The following is a 22,152-nucleotide window of genomic DNA, read 5'->3' on the forward strand; positions in this document are numbered from 1 at the left end:
TCCATTGCCAATGAAGTTACTCATTGATCAAGATTACTGATCACTTAAGTGAACTGTTCAAGATCATCACTGATTTGTTGCTGGGTGAAAATGTTTCAACTATTGCAAACCATAGAGCTGGTTGGCTGGGTACAAATGGCAGAGCCAGAATGGTAAACATGGTGTGGGAGAGCCACAAAAGCTGAAAGCTTGTTGTTCTTGTATGTGGTACCGGAGCAGATGGAGGGACCAGAACTGGTATCATGTTTACATTGGGTTCAATGTCACTTGACTCTGCAATGTGGGTGGATAAACCATTGATCTGTGGTTGCACCACTGTACCTGCTGATGGTACAACGGGCACAGATTTTAGCATTATTTTCAAAGCCAATTTGGTAAGTGGTGCAGAATCCAGTGATTGAACTACAGGAAATGGGTGTTACAGAATCTCAATCTCAAGTTTAAATTTCTGGATGGTGCCATCATTGGTGTGCAATCACATTGACCAAAACCAGTATCTATTCATGTGAATTGTAGCAGATAACCTATCCACAAGAATGCAATTTCTTCTTCAGCATCACCAATTATTTATGAATGATATCATTTTCATGTAAAACACATACACATGGTAATATTCACTTTTATTATAGACAGCCAAAAATCGTGATGCAAACATATTAGCAAGCTAAGAAGAACAGAAATATCAATGATCATAGGAAGTTTAAGAAACACTGCACTTGCTATGTATCGATTAGTTGATCATGTCATTCCCATATATTGTACTACATTCTATTTCCATACCATGAATTTCAGCTGTTCTTGCCTGATGAATTGCAACCAAAAATATGTTATTTTACTTTCATCTCATTGTGTTCTAAAATTTTATTTTATTTCCTTGTAAGGTGTATGTTTCTTAAAATTGTGATCCATGCCTACTGCACTGTACTGATTCATTAAGTCAAGTGTCAGCATTAAACTTATTATCAGCTAGCATTTGCTAGTTTGTATTACTTTCAATCTCTTTATTAACATGTTGCCATACCCTGTTGGTCACAGTACAGTAAACAGTATGGCCAACACATTTACACTTTTTGTAATTATCACAATTTGACCATACAAACAGCAACAGACTGCTTGGCAATTGAGGAATGAAAAATGCTGTTAATCTGGAATAGGTGCACTGTTTTATTTAAAATAAATGACTATTCCAAACTCAGTATTTTTTGTTTTAATTAGTTTGTATAATTGTATTTAAATCTGTAGAATGATTCTTTAGCTTTTAGTGTTATTGCAGTTCTGTTAGTTACTAGCTATAGAAAGAGTTATGTCGGGGGAGCCAAAATTTAATGTAATCCATTACTAGATACTTCCAAAATGTTGTATTTTAAATGTAGAATTTGATGCACTTCCCACCTTTTACTTCAGTTTTGAATTATTAATAGTGTGTACATAAAATTAGCACTGGGAAACAGTAAAGATGAAAAAAGTTCATATCACATCTGTTGCCAAAATAATACTGTCATTGATGCTGGTTACACACAAAATATGGAATCTCTGCACTGAAAGAGTCATCTTCCAAGCATGAGAGATCAGAACTGTTGGTGAAATTATATAAAACAATGTTTTAATGACTGATTACATTTAGTGAAGAATTCCCCACAATTTATTCAGTCTGAATATGTTTCAAACATAAATTGACTATACTTTTGTTTTAACTTCCTCTTTTTGTTTTCAAAATGGTAAGTGTGACCTGTATAAAAACATTTACATCAAATAAAAAATATTTTCTTTTTTGTGTTCATGACAGGCTTGCATGAAAATGGATGCCCAAGTGAGATTTCTACAAAGACAGCGACGGATATCTTCATTGATCTCTGAACTTGGCCTCGTCAAGTGCAAGAACACAAAACTATCAGCACTGTCAGGAGGGGAGAGAAAGAGATTATCTTTAGCTGTTCAGGTATGTGCAATTACAATATAGTATAGGCAATTTTTAAAAGTTTGTGTTTTATATAAAAGCAGCTGTTTGATAAATGATCACTAATTAAGTTTCCAATAAAAATGATTAGGACATACAGCATTTGTGTTACCTTACAGATTTAACTGTAATACAATAGCTACAGAAAATATTGATGTTCTAAGCATCTGATGTTCTGTTTTGCCTTAAGACTTCACTTGCAGAGTTTAGCCTTCTAGATGTTACTCTTATTATAACTATAGTGTGTACACTCAATTTCAGTTTCCCTCAGAATGATATTTGAATAAAGTTATGCAGGTTGTTTCTTGCATTGTTTATTATTAGGATCAGCATTTCAGCTCTGATGATATAAGACTACTGAGGAATTTCAGAAGCAAACCTTAAAACACTGTAAATTTTTTGAAACAAAACAGTGATCATTCTTATGTTAACTTCCCTCAAGAACGAGAAAAACATAAGAGCTTACAGGGCAGTTACCATTTTATCTATAATTTATCAAAAGTAAAATTCAAATAACGGGAAGCACCAGCCTTGTGCCACCCAAATGTCTTTGAACTGATTTTCTTCTCCTAGTTTTTGTTCTTATTACAACAATAATTTCTCATGATGAAAAATTATTTCACTCAGATGAGAGATAGTTATATAAATGAAAAAACAAGTATACATTGTTGGTCCACAGCAGGCAACAGCTTTTACACACTGACAGAAACAGAAAGTATAATACCATCAAGCATCAGTCCCATGTTTATCAAATGTGAAGATGTTCCTCATGTAAGTAAATAATTTTTCATCCCATGAGGAACTAATGTAAATTATTCATCAGTGATCCCCATGAGCATGTATGCTGTGCTGCAGTCATTGTGATATGGCAGCAAACAGCTTCCTGATATCATCTTAAGGAATTTCTTGCCATGCCTAAAACATGCAAACATGCGCTGTCAGTTCATAAAGATTTCTGGCTGGAGGCTGGTACAAGAATATGTCTTCACATCAATTCCCAGACATGAGCTGTCAGCTAAGTTCTCCTTGGCCACTGTCAAGTGGTGAATGTCGAACGATTGCTGCTGCCATCCTTATACAGCTGTGCTGTCTTCAGTGATGCCACTGGTGCTTACTCCAGTGCCATATGTGGTAATGTTTTCATTGTGCCCTTACCGTGCTTGCTTAAGCTTTCTGAAGGCCAGGTTCCAAGCTGTGCTTAGCTGCAGGCCGCCATCTTTGTTGAGGGAGTTGCAGAAATTTTTAACTCAGTCACTTCTTTTATAACACTGTTACACGGACTACCAGTTTTTGGAATAGTGTTATCCAATAGAGTTAAAAATTTCTGACAGCACACTCAATAAAGGCTGTGGCCTGCAGCTGAGTGCAACATGGAATCCATCCATAGGAAAGTTGTAGCTGATGTAGTGCAATGAAAACATTACCATATATATTGTGCTACAGCGAGCACGAATGACATCACTGATGACAGTGCGGCTATATAAGGATGGCAGCAGCAGTCATCTGACAGTCACCACTGGACGGTTGCTCAGGAGAACTTGGTTGAAAGCTCATGGATTTTAAACTACTGGATGTGGCTGGAAGGTCGATAAAATTTTATTAGTATATATCGTAGTGAAACTGTGTTCTCCTCTATGGAGAGTAAACCCGACACAGCATCAAATGACTGGGGAAGCTGTGTATTAAGAAGGCTAATTTATTAAGCTCTCTAGCCTTCTACTATGATACTGTGAAAAGAGATGATGATTCCATGTTTTGCCACTGTGAGCCACTATATCAACAATGCTGCCGCCAGGAGAATATTTCGTTGTGACAGCTTCGCCCTGTTGTGAAAGAGGATACATCATACCAGTTGAATACAAACAGCCATGAACTAATAGCTGCCCACCTGCAGCTGATGGGATGCTCTCAGCTTTGGATTGGGACTGGGTTGATGTAGACAAAGTAGCACAACAGATGCCATCACAGAAGGAAACCACAGAAAGGCAGAAAGGGAAATTTAGTCGGCCATCTCCAAGAAGCACAGTGAAACTGCAGAAGAAATCCATCTTTCAAAATCCAAGCCACCAACCTCAAACATAACAAGAGCTGACTGTAATGGTCTTCACGTGTTCTGCAACGATCCTCTCATGGTAGTATTACCAGCAGACAAGGGCAATACAGCCATTGTTATGGATCAATCTGACTATGTCACAGAGATCCGGTTGATGCTGGAGGAGGAGGTGTATCAAAAATTTTCAAGGAACCTAACATCCAGAATAACGAGGAAAATGTCAGAGCTTCTAAAGCTATCTTCACTGGAAGAGAATGTTGTTAAGAAACTCATCCCTCATTCACTTCATCCACCTACTTCATATGGTGTTTCCAAGGTTCATAAGGAGCTCACTCTTCTATGCTCCATCATAAGCACGACTGGATCACCAATGTACAGACAAGCTAAACATCTGGCCAGCATCCTTACTCCACACTTAGGTCATTGTGAGCACCAAACCAAGAATACAAGTGATTGCCTGAGTCAAATTAAATGCTTATATTTCGGAGAAGGAGGTATGGTGGTTAGCTATGATGAGGTTTCATTGTTCGTGAGGGTTCCCATTAAAGACTCTTTAGATCTGCTTTCCCAGTTATTTGACAACAATGTTGTGGATTTATTTAAGCACACTTGACATCATTGTATTTTTTGTGTGATGGAGATTATTTTAACCACATGAACAGTGTTGCAATGAGAAGCCCATTGGCTCCATTTATAGCCAACCTCTTCATGGAGTACTTTGAGAATATCAGCCTGGACATAGCTCCTGAAAAGCCTAGTTGCTTTTATCATTATGTCAACAACTTATTTGTTGTGTGGCCATATGGGCATGAAAAACTGTGAGAGTTTTTCAACCACAGAAACAGCATATATGATAACATCAGATTTGTGATGGAAGTAGAGATATATGGTGCCTTGCCTTTTCTAGATGTCCTCATCTGCCGGAAAGAAAGCCACAGTGTTTAATATATGTTTTGAGTGGGGTCCGCCTTTAGCTAAACACAATTTTGTTTTTTGTCCCAGACATGTTTCACTGCAGTTGCAGCATTACCACTGGTTTTTTATTATTATTATGGCTGTTAAACATAAGGAATATCCTTACTGTTTAAATACATATAAGTATTAGTTTCTAAATTGTAGGTACAGCTTTCTGAAGAGCACACAGAATTGTGAATTCATACATTCTTACCACATGGTGTGGTTTTCCTGCTGTATTACGTTTTTACAGTGGCTGTTTTTCTTTGCAGTTTGTCACCTGCAACTATACAAAACTTAATGTAGGCAAAACATTTTATGCAATAATTATGACTTCTAAACTGTTATAGCTATGCCTCAAATCAATAATTCATGTGAAAGGTGTGTGTGTGTGTGTGTGTGTGTATGGGTGGGGGGCGAGTTCCATAGGTTGGTTTTATCTAATAATTCCTTGAGGGCAGAGAACAGAGTTTCGTTGCAGAGAGATGTGTATTCATTTATTACTTGCTTTCCTTCAACTATAGATTTTTGTATTTGATAATTTTCTTCCTGCATTTAAGAATGTTCAAATCAGTGTTGATGTCTTTTGGGCTATGTTTATAGTCCATAAGGTGTTCAGCAAATGTGGAATGACAGTGTTACTTTTTAATGCTCTTCTGTGTTCTGTGAATCTGGTATTAAAGTTTCTGCTTGTCTGTCCTATACAAACTGATTTGCAGTCCTGACACATTAGTTGGTAAATACAAGATGTGTTGTGTTTGTCTGTGCTTGCGTTGGTTGTCCTTAGTTTCCCCTGTGTTGAGTTGTTTGTCCTGTAGGCTGTTTTAGCCCTTGTTTTTTGTGTATGTTGCCTATAATGTGGGCTGCTTTGTTGTTGTAGATGAGAATGAACAATTCGTTTGTTGTTGTGAGTGTTTCTTATTCATGTGTGTTCTGTGTGTCTGTAAGTTGGTGAGAAGGCTTTTGTGTGGTGGATGTCTTTTTTAATTTTGTTTTAATTTTTTTGGCTCAGTTTATCTATAGTGTTTGTGTCATATCCATTCTCTACAGCTATTTGTCTGATTGTAATTCATTGTTATTGTTGCTTTCAGTGAGTAGAATTTTGTTCAGTCAGTGTAGCATGTATTGGAAACCAGCTTGTTTGTGTGTAGTTGGATGACTGGAATGTTTGTGAATGGCTGTACTGGTGGTGGTTACTTTTTGGAATATGGAGAATTGGTGTTGGTTGATGTGTCTGTGTATTGTGAGGTCAAGGAAATTTAACATTTTGTTGTTTTCTTTTTCTAAAGTGAATTTTATTTTTGGCTGGACTTTGTTCATATCACTATGGAGTTGTTGGATGCGACTGAGTGTTTCATCTAGAAGGCATATGATGTCATTTACATAATGATACCAATATATTATCTGGTATTGTCTGGGTCCTTTTATTGTTTCAGATATTTTATTTTCAATGTGATTAACAAAAATGTTGGCTAGAAGTGATCGGTGACCCCAGTGGAAGTCCGTCTTCTTGCGAGTAAAACTGATTGTCAAATGAGGAGTAGTTTTCCTCTGTGATTAGTTTTAGGATGTTAGCTATTGCTTTTATGTGGGGTTTTGGAAATTCTGCCTGTTCTTCTAATTGTTGTTTGATGACACTGATGGTTTGTGTGGTGGGGATATTGGTGTACATTGATATGATGTCAAATGATGTAAGTGTGGCTGATGTGGGTACATTAATGTCTTTGATTTTTTTGTATCAGCTCTTTGGTATTGTATATGCTTCTGTTATTTTTGTATGCGTAATGTTTCAGTAATTATGTGTGGATTTCTCTGACTAAGTGATATGTGGGTGCACTTCTGAAATTGACAACCAGGCATATCGGAATGCCCTCCTTGTGGAGCTTTAGTGGGCTGTTCAGTGTGGGTGCTTGGGGGTTCTTTTGTTTCAGCCATTTTGTTTTGTGTTTTGTGTATATGTGTCAGATATTTTTTTAGAAGTGTTTGTGTGTTTTTCTGGTATCTTTGTGTTGGGTCACTGGTTACCTTTATTATGTTGTTGTCTTCCAGAAATTTTAATGTTTTATTTTTGAAATCATCCAGTTCAATTATTATCATGATGCTGCCCATGTCCGATCTCATAATGAGTGCCTCATTGTTTTTAAGTTTGTGTTTTGTTTTTCTGCATGTGTTACCTTCTTCAGTCTTTGTACCTGTCAGTATGTTGTTCTTATTTTTCTTTATTATGTGTATTACACACACACACACACCTTTCACATGAATTATTAATTTGAGGCATAGCCATAGTTTAGAAATCATAATTTTTGTGTAAATGTTTTGCCTACATTACGTTGTATATAGTTGCAAGTGACAATCTGTAAAGAAAAAGTCACTGAAAAAAGTAATACAGCAGCATTTATTCCTGCATTGATTAAGAAGCCACTGTACAAGTGATGGTTAGTTACAAGTTTAGCTTTAATGGATCTGCAGCTATAGAAGTGTTAAAATGTGTGTAGTTACAGTAAAATCAGTGGAAAATCCAGGATGCAATGTAACAATATTATGAAAATGGTAGTTGCTACCGACCACATAGCGGAGATTCTGAGTCACAGATAGGCCAACAAAAAGACTTACACAAAGAGCTTTTGACCAACAAGGCCTAGGTCAAAAATAGACCACACACACACGGCGGCTGCTTTGTCAGGAAAGAGGGAAGGAAAAGGAAAGATGAAAGGATGTGGGTTTTAAGGGAGAGGGTAAGGAGTCATTCCAATCCCAGGAGCGGAAAGACTTACCTTAGGGGGAAAAAAGGATAGGTATATACTCGTGCACACACACACACACACACACACACACACACACACACACACACACACACACACACACAGATATCCATCCATACATACACAGACACAAGAAGACATATTTACAGGCAAAGAGTTTGGGTAGAGATGTCAGTCGAGGCGGAAGTGTGGAGGCAAAGATGATGATGAATGACAGGTGAGGTATGAGTGGCGGCAACTTGAAATTAGTGGAGATTGAGGCCTGGTGGATAACAGGAAGAGAGGATATATTGAAGGGCAAGTTCCCATCTCCGGAGTTCGGATAGGTTGGTGTTGGTGGGAAGTATCCAGATAACCCGGACGGTGTAACACTGTGCCAAGATGTGCTGGCCGTGCACCAAGGCATGCTTACCCACAGGGTGATCCTCATTACCAACAAACACTGTCTGCCTGTGTCCAGTCATGCGAATGGACAGTTTGTTGCTGGTCATTCCCACATAGAAAGCGTCACAGTGTAGGCAGGTCAGTTGGTAAATGACGTGGTGTACTACTGTAGTAGGCATGGGCTTTGTGTCTATCTTGGTCACAATAATGCGTTCACTATGCTGTCTGTATCATTTAACCATACAGTAAAGCTGCATGTCCTCGGGAAAAATTATGGCTGTAGTTTCCCCTTGCTTTCAGCCGTTCGCAATACCAGCACAGCAAGGCCATTTTGGTTAATGTTGCAAGGCCAGATCAGTCAATCATCCAGACTGTTGCCCCTGAAACTACTGAAAAGGCTGCTGCCCCTCTTCAGGAACCACATGTTTGTCTGGCCTCTCAACAGATACCCCTCCATTGTGGTTGCACCTACGGTACGGCCATCTGTATCGCTGAGGCACACAAGCCTGTAATAGACCTAAATGCAAGACCTGCCACATTCATCCTTCCACCACCACCTGCTCCAGTCCACCCACAAATATCGCCTATCTCTTCAAATGCAGGGATACCTGTGAAACCAGTCATGTGATGTACAAACTAAGCTGCGACCACTGTGCCGCATTCTATGTAGACATGACAATCAACAAGAAACAACTGGGCCATCCTGTTGCTGAGCATGCTGCCCAACATGGCATTCTTCATTTCAAGAAGACCTTCATAGTCTGTGCCATATGGATCCTTCCCACCAACACCAACTTTTCTGAATTGTGCAGGTGGGAACGGTCACTGAAAAATATCCTGTAACCCTTCTGGCCTCAACTTTCATTAGTCATTGTCCTCACCCATGTAGCTCATTCCCTATCGCCTTTCCAGTACTACACAGTTCTCCATTCCACTGATGCACTGAGTTATTTTACATCTCATCTTTTCCGCTACCTCTCCCTCTCCCCCCTGTCCTCCACTAACCTTCCAACTGCACTTAGTTGTCATACTCTCTCTCCACCTTGTCCCTGCATGCTCTCCAGTAGCATTGCACTGTCTCCCCCCTCCCCCCCTCCTACCTTACTACCTCTCTCCCTCGCTGTCCCGGCCTGCTCCTTGCTCCAACCCAGTTGCTTCTCTCACCATGTGCTAATGCTCCTAGTTTGGCTTCAGCTCCAGAGACTGTGGTCATGAGTGTGTGTGTGTGTGTGTGTGTGTGTGTGTGTGTGTGTGTGTGTGTGTGTGTGTGTGTGTGTGTGCGTGCGTGTTTTGCTGAAGGCCATGTTGGTCAGATGCACAATGATACTAAATTTGTGCAGACACTTTAACATAGCAGCTTTTGCTGCTTAGTGTTTTGAAGTATGGTTGTGAATGTTATTGATAGATGTCAGGCCTGAAGTACCTCATTTAAAAATGTACCAAACTCAGGAAGCAAATTTGTGGCAGCCACTGCCTAATGCTTTGTGTACTCCGATTTGCAATGCCTTCTTTGTTGCTTATTGTTTCAACAGACTGAGCAGGTCATGGGAGAAGAAAGTCTAAGCTAGTACAGAACTTCCTAGATAATGAATACCAGCTAAACAGTATATTTTAGCCAAATGCAGAGCTCAGCAATGTCAAATGTAATATAGGCTCCGTGGAGAAAGATCTTGGTAAAGAATATGAATTATTGGGGTGCCTGGAACAGTTTAGACTATAGCTTCAACTATACTGCTGAGAATGACATCAAGAACATAGCTGGGAATGGTCCTTACACAAATATTAAGATTATGCCACTTGTGAGCCCTGGATGAAGAATTGAGCTGATGATCTAAGTGGAGATCTTCAGGACTGATTCAACAGGTTGTGGTGATCACACACATATATGTGATTGGTGTGCTGCCACTCACAAAGTTGTACAATGCACATCATGGCCTACATCTGAATGTTTCCAGGTTACTTGCACCAAAAATTTCCAGAAGTATTAAATGTAACCAGAACACTGTCTGTCTTATTTCTGTGACCTCCAATATTTTCAATGCTCCCTTTCTAAGGTACATAATTTCCAAAGACAGAGCTGCCAAATACGTATTGACTCTATTAATAAATACTTTAATTAATTGATTAATTAATTAATGTATAGAGAAACAGAAAATGCAGCTTGGACATTACAAAGGTTAACAGTCATAACACAGTTAGGCTTTTCCATAAAAATGTAAGAAGCTTGTACAGTAAGTAAAATGAACGTCTTATATCAATACAAGACAGTGGAAAATAAAAAATTGTAACTATAGGTATGCTCTGCATAGCAGAAGATTATCTGGAAGTCACATAAAGTGAAGAGATGCACCTACATAGATACAATTTAGTCTCATATTACTGTAGATATAATATACAGAAAGATGAAGTGGCTATATACACAAAATTTAGAATAAAGTGATAAGCCATAGATCTCAGTGATGCTGCACTAAACAGGTATTTGAGTGCTGTACAGTAATGGGTTTGAAACACACAAAATAGCAGTTTTGACAGTTGACAGGTCCCCAAAAGGAAACATTTAAAACTTCATTAAAAGCTGGAGGGGGTACTAATAAGACATAGCAGAAACAACCAGGAAGTTATTTTATGTAGAGATTTCACTATACAGGGTGGCCTATTTATATTGACCACCCTAAATAAGCGTTTGTCCAGATGCAAATTACAAAATGTTTCAAGCAAATGTTCTTCAGCTGTCAGGGGAACATCAATCAGCATGATTGCCTTCATTGTAGCTTTGTTTTTTACAAAGATATGAACAGTGGTGTGTCTTTTTTAAGTGGCACCCTATATATTTTATTTGGTAATTCATTTCCTCTCCTAAAGACCTATTCGCAAATGTACCAGTGTACCATTCACTGAAACACAACATTATTAATTACGTAACACAACATTGATGTTAATGCTCCCAGAAAAAATGCAGGTACTCGGGATAATGGAACACATCCACATGCTATTGTTGACAGAGGACAAATGTAAACATAAGTAGAATGCACACCCATCAGTCTGTCAACCATCGTCAGTAGAAGAGCTGTGTGAGTAGAATGTACACCAATGAAGAGAAGGTAGAAATGCTAGTCATCTATGGAGAATGTATGTTAGCAGAACAGTAATTGCAATACTGAAGGCTGTCCTTCCTACAAAGTGCATCGATGTAAAATTTCTTTTATTGTTGTTGTTGAAGATAGGCGAAATGCTATGCAGGCAGCGGAACTGTACAAAGAGCAATGTCTTGACAAGAACCCACCTTCCTGATGGATGTTTTCTTGTCTTGTAATGCTTCAGGAAACAGGAAGGTTCAACCCACAACAATGCAATCGTCGTAGCACTCACACAGATGAAGCTGCCGAAGTTACTGTTCTCGCTTCCTTTGGTATGAATCCACCTGTGAGCACATGACAACTTGAACACAAGATTGGCATTCCTAAAACCAGTGTACATCATGTTCTTACACATCAGCAGTCAATCCTTACCATATACACCTACATCAGGAATTGCATGGGAATGATTTCCAGAATCGTGTACATCAGCAAATCCTCACCAACCCGAATTACTGACGAATGTTCCTTCTCAAACAAATGACAGGTAAATACAAGGAACATGCATTATTGGTCCAGCGACAACCTGCACTGGCTTAGACAGGTGGAACATCAGCGCCAATTGAGAGTTAACGTCTGGAGTGGGATGCTTGGTACTACAATTATTGGCCCTTATTTCATCAATGTTTGTCTATATGGCACAGTGTATGCCAACTTCCTCAGATGAATTCATCCTCCTCTTCTGGATGAAGTGCCGCTAAGAACCAGAATGCTTGTGTGGTATCAAAATGATGGATGTCCAGCACATAATGCCTTGCATGCACGTCGTGTTCTGAACCAAAAGTATCCTACAAGATTGATTGGTCAAGGAGGAACAGTTATATGCCCTGATAGGTCTCCTGATTTAAAACCTCTGGACTTTTTCTTTGGGGATGCATTAAAGATGTTGTCTATCACAATATTCCAACAACTCCAGAGGACATGCAGGAACATATCATACTTGTTTGAAATTCTCTTGAGCAGGCAACACTGGAAACAGTAAATAATTCTTTCATTCAACAAGTGTACCAGTGTATCAGTGTCCAGGGTCACCACTTGAAGCACCTTTGAATGTTCTACTCCTGGGCAGTAGTACAGGAGAGTCAAAGTCAAATTGTGTCATGTTTTTACTTGGTTTTGATTTGTTTTCTGACAACTCCAGCAAGTGGACGAGTTTGTGATCCGGGCTCAAAGTCAATGTTATGTAATTAGTAACATTGTGTTTCTGTGAATGGGACACTGTGATAAAGGTTTGAATTTCTCTTTACGAGAGGAAATTAATTACCAAATAAAAAATACAAGGTAGCATTTAAAAAAAGTCATACCGCTGTTCATATCTTTGTAAAAAACAAAGCTACAATGAAGGCAATCATGCTGATTGATGTCCCCATGATGGGGAAAGAATATTTTCTTGAAACATTTTGTAATTTTCATCTGGATAAATAGTTATTTATGGTGGTCAAGATAAATTGGACACCCTGTATATTCCCTCTTAGATATTTCTGATCAAGCTTTAGTTTACCCCATAGTAACATTTACATGAAGAATAGAAGGATGTAGTGCTAAAGTAATTAATAATTAATTTCTGAATCCATCTCTCTTTAATGAAATAGATGTGATCCCCATAATAAACGGATCATCTGCCAATGATTCTAAAATGTCAGGAATAAACATCCTCATCATTCAGGTTTAACTAAGAAATGAAAGGGAAAATTTTAAATAACTGTAAATGCTGACACAATTATATCATACAGAAAGAATTCATAGGATGAAAAATGGAAAGAAGTTTACTAAGGACAAGGAGGACTAGAAATTTAATTCTTTCCTAAAAATATTCTTATCATTATGAATCCAGTGTTCCTATACAAAAGGGTCAGGAACGTTTACAGTGGGAAATAAGAGAAAGTGTAACTAACATCTGCGATAAAAATATCGTGTAGTGGGAAGAGTGAGCAAAGGGCCCTCTCTAATCACACTTAAAAGTGCCTTGAACCAGTATTGTAAAATTCTTTAGTGTGCCATCAAAAAGGTAGTGCACTATCCAAAAAAATTCAGAATTCCAAGAATATGGCAACAACAATTGAGAGCATTATTGGCCATGAAACAAACTTGGCAAGGTAGAACTGCCAGGTGGCAGTAGTAGTGTAATGCATGATATGAAATTTAAATCATTGGCTACTAAATTCAGTGGATTCTTCCTAATAGTAGGTGAAAACATTTCATTTTTGAAGGTGTGACATGTCTTAATGTGAATGGCTGCAGCAGCCACTGTCACAAATTACCATTTTAAAATTTGTTAAATCATTTCAGTTTTCAAAGCAAATTCTCAGATGTTTAATGAATTAGGTAAGGAAATGCAATATGAGATCAGCTCTTAATAAAAAGATGGCCAGACAGACTGATACAAAACTTAGGCAGATACTTGCTGTTTATCTGAAATACTTAATTGTATCTTGAAATTCAGTTTACAATTAAATTTCTGTAGTGTTACTGGTCATCTAGCATGGTCCATTTAGCACACTGGATTACTATTGAGGGTGATTATTTCATTCCTGTACTGAGAAAATTTTATATTGTGTTTAGAACATTCTTGTTTTTTGGGAAGGAGAAGTAATTTTTATTGATTTATGCATGTTCCATGGATCAACAGTAAGGGCTTGCACTGAATGTGGAATTTGTCAAGAATTTAGTTACATATATTTACATGCATATTCTATTACAATTTACTACTCAACAGGTTTACAAACAAATACTACAGCATTACAAAACAGTAAATTATTGTTTCCACAATTCAGTGGTGACAGGGTAAGCACAGTTTCACAGGTACAGTAATTGTCATATTACCAGGTAATACAGCAATACATGCACAATAAAATTGCATACTCATATTGTAAAGGATCAATGAAAATAACCTGACCAACATAAAATATTTGTACTAACATTTGACAAATTATGCAAATGTTTAGCTATATCTATTCTTTGGTATGCTATCTTGCCCAGATTCCTTAATAGAAAAAAATAAGAGATTCAAGTTAAATTATCATAGTTTACATTTTAAAAGAAGTTCACTATTGCCTAAGTTTTTATGCTCAGTGAATTTTTGCACCAGCATATTTATGTGTCGCATCAGTGTGGGGGAGTAAATACTGAACAGTTAATTTACCAAGTTAATCAATAAGTTGACCATATGTAGAAGAAAGAAAATAATCCACTCACCACATTTATACTTAAACTGTTTACTGCACTGAAACTTGTTCTTTGCCACACAGTGAATACACACACATGCCCTTTTGTCTACTTCCCTTAGTGGAAATATTTTAGTTTTTAACAATCAACCATAATGCCATTCAAAGAACTGCTAATCTCTACAACAATGCACCAACTAACTTTGAACACATTTTTAACATACAGTTATACTTCTTTTACTTGTTTATTCAGCATTCAGGCTGTTCAAGTACTTCACAGCTACTCCATTATCTAACTCAGAACTTCACCCACAGCTCCATTTGCAATGCTGGATGCCACTTGACTACTTACATCTGAGCTTGCACTGAGGCCAAGACACCTTACATCACCTCATTTATTTATTTTTCAAATTTGACAAGAAAATTTGGAAAACAACAAGTAATAACAAACTGAAATCTTCAAATAGTGAAATTAAGAAAAGAATATAACTAGTGCAGGACACTAAACTACCCTATGTTCACTCCATATTATGACACAATTATAGATAACACATGAATCTCATAATACCTCAAAAATGCTTACACATATATACATGCACTAAATAAATCCCCCCTACACATGTGATTCTGTCTCCTTCAGTTTTAACATAACAGGAATGTAATGGACAAAAGATAAAGTAAGATAAACTACTAACCAAAACAATTGGACATGAAACATCGTTCCATAATAATTCAGTTGTACAACATTCATATTTTCAGTCATCTTGTATGAGGGTTATACAGAAAGCAACACATAATTTGAAATAAAAAATTAACGGTATGGAATGAACAAATTTTATTGGATTCATTTTAAAGGTACACTCTTCAGCTGTTTTTCTACATAATAACCATTCAAGCCATGGCACAAGTGTTTCAGTGCTGTCTCTTTACAAACCAGCCACCTGCAACTGCAACCACAATGAGTTCAATGTCAGTTTCAAAGCATTGGGTAGCGAGCCATGTCATCATTGCTGGGAAGAGATGGTAATCACTTGGCGCTGAATGTGGGCTGTATGGTGGATGGTCAAATACCTCCCATACATAACGCTATATGAGTTATTGGGTATGACTGGCCATGTGTGGATATGCATTGATGAGAACAAACAAAACTTTTCTCTTAAGTTTTCCCTGATACTTGTTTTGTATCACCCACTTAAACTTTGTCAGTGTTTGACAATACCTCTCTGAGTCAACTGTTGTGCTGCATTTGAGGAAATCAATGAGAGTCACTCCCTTAGTCCCAAAACACAATAGCCATAATGTGTCTTCCTGACAGTGTTTTAAAACACTTCCTGTATTTCCTGGGGGAATTTGTGTATCCCCATTCCACTGAATATCATTTTATTTCACAATTGACATGCTTCACCCAATTCCTGTCCCCAGCTATGATATGATCGATAATTTTGCTAACTTTTTCCTCATGATCTTTGAGGTAGGTTAGTGCCATAGCCAGTCTGTTTTTTATCATTTTTCCTTAGCGATTTGGGAACCTACCTAGCACAAAGTTTGTCATAACCAAGCTTCTCTTCCACAATTTCATGCAACAAACTCTGTGAAATTTGGAGAAAATATTGTGAAACAATGATATTCACAAATTTTGTCATTGATTTTCATCACCAGTTCATCAGTCATAAGGCTAGGCCTACCACTGCAGTTGTCATTGTGAACACTGGTACAGCCATTTTCAAAACAAATGCATCATTGCCTCACTTGGCTTTCACTCATTATTATTTTTCTATACATATCACAAAGATTGCGATAAATTTCAATTGGTTTGCAGTATTTTTGCTGACAAAAACTTAATCATAGAATGCACCTCATAAGTTATGGGCTTTTATATTGCACCACGCTTTTTAATACATCACAGAAAGCAAATGTAGGAGAGGCACAGATCACATGCTACCACAGCTGGATGGATACTGAGTGTAGAAACATTGTGGCACCAGGATGGCAGCTGTAGCCCTACCCACCACTGCAGTAGGCCAAAATGTCTTGTTACTTTCTAGCTGTCCCTTATTTCTTTACTCTAAACCCGTTTCAGTCCAAGTTGTCACTCAGTCTTTATTTTCACATGCTCTGAGTAGTTTGCTCAAAGAGAATAGTAGCTAAATTAATAAAAACATGATACAAAATACACTTTGCATAGCACTGGCGCTTATGCACATAAACTCTTGTTTGTGTGTGTGATGCTATACTACTCACAGTCCATCATGAGAAGGTGGGTCACACATTGGGCACCCTTGTTGGTGGTCATCAGGTGCTGGCCTGATGGAAGTTGCTTCCAGTGACTCCATACGTGACAGATGTGTGGGGACTATCTGAGTTGTCTCGCACATGTGCAGTGTTGATGACCTTGCTCTCACTCTTGCTGGAAACGGTGAGCCCTAACCCATGCCTGCACAATGTTAATGCCTGGACTTATTTCTGCCATCAGCATGCAGTGTCTTGAAAACTCAAAGTAAAGCAACTGCACTAAGCAATTGCTAGCAAAATAACATGAACACTTGTACAGTTTTTTTTCTATTTTGCTATCATTTTCTGTGAGTTTCCTGATAATCTCCTCTTCTTCAATTGTGCTTTCTTCTTCTTTTTCTTCTCCATATTCCTCATCAACTGTGTGCTTTTCCTCTTTCAGATGTGATATCAAATTGCGGTATTTTTCATGAGCTATCTGTTCCCACTTCCAAGGGTCTCCTTCTATGGCAGTGCAATATATCCTTGTAAACACTTCTGTATCCACTATAATCTTCTCCTCTTTTGATGTAAGCATTTACTGTGTTCCACTCTTCCTAATCTTCACAGTGTTTTCTCAGAATTAACCTCTATTTGTTGTCCTGTCATCCAGTCCACTCCAAATATGAAATCCACACCATAAATTTAGTTCTAGCAAAGCCTTCATTCTGTCTCCATTTCGTTTACACTACTGTCCGCTGCTTGTATGATGCTCTTTTCTTTCAAACCTTCTTCTTGACCTAAATCTATACTCAGCCATATTTCTTCACCTGTATATGCAACTTTTTCAGTTTAGTTTTGTTTTTGTAGTGCTCTGTGCAGTTTGGAAGAACTTTCTTTATTGTCAGTTTCTAATTCCTCATAACTCACTATATCTTCTGCTGGCTTACTAGACAATGGCAATGAAACTCCTTCAAGTTCTTTTTTCTTTTGTGATATTCTTCTCCTGTTTTACTCAACTGTCCTTCTTGTTCATCCTATTCCCTCCAAAATGCCTTCCATTGTGCTTGTTGTGCTGTCCCCTTTGGCCATCGTTCTTCTTTTTCTGTCTTGTTCCCTTTTAATTATTGTCTCTTCCATTCTTCCATGAATTTATTCAGCAAATTTAATTTCTCTAATGCAGTTCTACACATTTCACCATATTCTCTCTATGTTTTTCCCAAATGATTTCATTGTACTTCTCATTTGTTTGACCCGTACTGGGTTTGTAATATTTCATGTTTAACAGTTTGAATAAACACATAAGGTACAATTCTAGTACAGTTCACACTGAATCATCACATGATATTCCACACTCCAAAAATATATCTGGTCTAATCAAATATTCTACTGTAGCATTTCTCTGCAAAATTAAGATTTTTGTCATCCAGACTTGCTTCTTGCTATTTTGAAAACTTCTATTTTGAAACTGTTGCTGTAGTGTTGTTGTGTGGCATTACATCTTCTGCACTGCTTAAGAGTGCTCCCTGGTGTTCTTGTAGTTACTTCTGTCATTTCCATCTTGAGAATATATTCATACACCCAAGTCATATAAGGGGCAATGGAAAAGTTTCTATTTGAACGCTCTACAGTCCAGAATTGGTATGCCAAACAGGCAAAACTACCATGAGCACTGAGGCATCCAGAATTGGTATACCAAACAAGCAAAACCACCATGAACACCGAGGCAATCATCCTAGGGTGAAGGTAGCTGTAAAACACCATGTTCTACTGTGTGAAGAAGTCCGTAACTGGTTGCTGCATATCCACATCTGACTGGAGTTGTTGATCCTTCAAGGCTTTTTTTTTAAAGAGACCATGAATGTGATAATCACATGGGGAGAGATGAGGATTGTAGGGCTCAAGTGTCTCCCACTTGAGTTCACGTGAGTTCTGTGTTACAATATTTGCGATATGGGGAAATGTGTTATTGTGAAACAGAAGCACTCCTTGTTGCAATGTTCCAAAATAGTGTTTTTTCAGTGACGTGCCACCCCATACACATTCTTCATTATCTACTGCATGTCTGTTGGTGTTTGTCCTTCACCAACCATGAAAGGAATAACAGCACATTGTTCCTGTTTTGACACATTTGGTAATAATGTTGCCATAGTTCATGTTTCCACATTTATTACATGGACATTGGAAATAAACAAATACCACTCTGAACCCTTGCCTCCATAACAGTGCTTATATACTCACATTGGAGTCACACTGTGTTGCGTATACACTGCAGCAACACCGTCAAAGGAAACTTTTTGATTCCCCTTATAGCTTATTAGAAACACTGTGATCTGTCTCTGTGGTCCACTATGCTGCTCCTCCACTCAACAATGGGTATGATTCCACCTGTAACTGGCATGTTGCACCAGTTCTGTCATAATCACTTTTTAATTTTGATTTTGTTCTCTCAAATTATTCTCTCCACACACCTTTTCACTGAAGATTGTCTAGTCATTCATCAAAAATTTGAAGGTATCATTGCAAGGTAATAAATACTGAACAGTTAGTTTACTGAGTCACACAGTATGTTGGCTATGAGGGGAGGATCACACCACATTTACTGAAAATTGTACTACAAATTGTTCTTTACCACAGAATGGATACAACCACACAACACACATTATTTTGCTTACTTCACTTATTATACAGAGTCTGTTTCTATCTTTGCCATTTGATATGCCTACTAGTCTCTGCAGCAGTGCACCAACTAACTGTGAACAGAACATCATTAACATACACACATACTTTTCTGTTTATTTGTTCAGCACTCAGGCTATTTGTATACTTCAAAACTATTCCATTACCTAACTCAGCCGTCCAGCTGCATCCCTGTTTGCCAATCTAGCTGCTACTTGACTACTTACACCAAAGATAACTGCAGGAGCAAAATACCTTATATTTAGTACCTTTCTGTGCCAGTGATAGAGGTTTTGATTGGCCATATATATCATTCATATCTCTAGTTTCATGCATTTAGACTGCTGAGTTGCTTTCAAAGAGAATTGGATTGTTCACAATGAAGCACATAAGAGAAAAATTTATTGGGACATAGTAACAAGTATTTCAGTTGGCTAAAAAGTTTGTGACAGATTGGTTCTTGGAAGATTTGTTGAGAATAGAAGATTTCCCCTAGAAGAACATATGCAAGAAAAGCTACCTGTGTGTCTACTCGGTCTCCAGCATGCAAGAGCACTCTCAGTACAAAGCAGCTGATCCCACTATTTTCACAGTTTGAAGTATGTGATGTTCCCAGTTTAGTTTACAGTCTAAGTGAAGGCCTAGGAACTTGGTGGTATCAACTCTTTGTGAATGCTGGTTATTGAAGAGACTGTGTATTATTCTGGATTTTTGTAATTTCTTAAAAGCTGTGTAAAATTTGTTTTGCTTATATGGGCAGAAATGAAGTTAACTGAAAGACAGTTAAATTCTGTTGGTGACAGTGGTTTCCAAATTTTCCATTACAATGTCGGTGTTGTCTGAAGACAGTAGATTTGAACTCATCACTATTCCTAACTGCAGGCAGATTTTTAGCATAAATCAAAAACAACATGAACCTAGGACAGAAGCCTGTTCGACTGTATGATAAGATGCTACAAATACTCCCTACTTGCAGTCCACAACTTCCAAAATTACTTTCTGCTTCCTGTTTGTGAGACAGCATTTCAGTAGGTTACCTAATGAGCCCACGCTGCTGTACTTCTGGACATTTTCTGATAATAGTATTGCCTATTTAGATGATTTTCTTCTGGAAGCCAAATTGCCTTTTGTTTAAAGTGCTGAAGTGTTCAAAGTATTTTACAGTGTGTGACAAATTTTTGATTACTTTTGCTGTACCAGTATTGTAAGAAAAAAAATCAGTCTGTAAAGGCTCACATTTTAGATTTTTTCCATGGCACATTTTATTCTCTGTGGGAATATACCTTGGTACACGGCTGAGTTATGAATATTGCTCAGTAGTTTACATATTTTGATGGATCAGTGTTTTAGTAGGTTAACTGAGATACTGTCAAAATGAGATGAATTGTTTTAATGGTATAGTAGTACTCCTGAATTCTGTGGTGGTTATGGGAGCTGACAATACCTCATCAAAATTTGTTTTGTACTTGCACCTTGAGAATATCCATAACTTTACATAGATATGACCTACAGCCTAATTGCCCAGTGACACTCCAGATTGTTCATTGGAAAATGCTTCTTAAGGAAAGCAGTTCACTTGCAGAGCATATCAGAATCCCCAGAATTCCAAAACTATAGAACTGTTGCTTGGTTTTGATTTTCATGTAAGATTTTTGGCATAGATTTTAACCAGGAGCATAATTTAAAGCGTGTTAACTTGACTCCTCTCTGACTGGTAAATGTCAGATAACTTCATGCTGCCCTTGAATGTTTACACTTATTGCCAACCTTAGCTAACAAGGGGACGTTCCCATTGCACCCCCCTCAGATTTAATGGTAATATGGCCCATCAGATAGCCTGTCAAAAACTGAAGAAAGATCAAGCTTGAAAATGGGAAGAAGGTGGAAGAAAAAAGAAAGAAAAGCAAAATACAAACAGTGAACAGTCCAAACTTAGCAAGTGCAGTATTGAGTGGAATGCAAGAGCCATGGATTAGGGTTAAGTGGTCACGATGATGGACTGCAAAGTGAGTGAATCAGGTTCTAAATCCTCTCATGCCATTTTCCTTTTTTTTTTTTTTTTCCCACAACTCCATGAACTGTCTGAAATCATTGAAAGATTTATTCTTTTTCTGTGGCCTTGGCAGTTGTCATATTATACACTGGATACAGAATATAAGTTATGTGGTAAGAATACATTACTAATGCAAATAAATATGATGAGTAGTGAGAGCAGGCAAAATACCACCTAGATGTCTCACAGAATGTAAACAACAAATAAATGGACATGCACTGTGTTTCAACAAAGGAATTCAACAGTCAAAACTTCCAAAATGGAATGAAAATTCAAAACTGTTAAAAAATGTTACCAAAATGAAACACAATTTCAAAACCATTAAGAAAATACATTTTGACAGAACACAGAGAAAGTGTTTCATTGTGAAACTGTTGCATTCATTTGTTGCAGCTCATGTGACAAATTATTATGTTTTCGTCATTTCTTTGGCAGTGTTCATATTCACATTCATATGAACACTTAAATAGGACAAGGAGGCATATCTCACTTTCTCACCAACCATGCAAATTAGGTCCTATCATATGACACATATACCATCACTAATTCCGTGTATGACACACTAGGCATTTTCTGATGGAGGATTCAGTTGACTTGTCGCTTTGTCACAAAAGGTTGGCAGTTCCCATTAGGAAGCCACTTCCTTTCAGCTGCTACTAGAGTAGTTGTGCAGGATCAATTTTCATTATAGGTCCCTTCCTTATACCTCACTGTTGCACATGGACTTTACACCACTACATAGACACAAATTTGAATACAGCGAACAGTGAAATAACAATAATAAAACAAAGGCACTTGGGA

At 37.7% G+C, this 22,152-nt stretch overlaps 1 protein-coding gene across 1 annotated transcript in view; it reads left to right on the top strand.

Moving 5' to 3' along the window:
- LOC126345529 (protein scarlet-like) overlaps nt 1-22,152 on the top strand; it is a 315,909-nt gene that overhangs the window by 279,668 nt on the left and 14,089 nt on the right. Inside the window, exon 7 of the mRNA XM_050002109.1 lies at nt 1,787-1,939. Coding sequence (XP_049858066.1) covers nt 1,787-1,939 — 153 coding nt within the window. The remainder of the gene's footprint in view (nt 1-1,786; nt 1,940-22,152) is intronic.

The sequence above is a fragment of the Schistocerca gregaria genome, chromosome 1, assembly GCF_023897955.1.
Source record: "Schistocerca gregaria isolate iqSchGreg1 chromosome 1, iqSchGreg1.2, whole genome shotgun sequence".
Taxonomy (NCBI): Eukaryota; Metazoa; Arthropoda; class Insecta; order Orthoptera; family Acrididae; genus Schistocerca; species Schistocerca gregaria.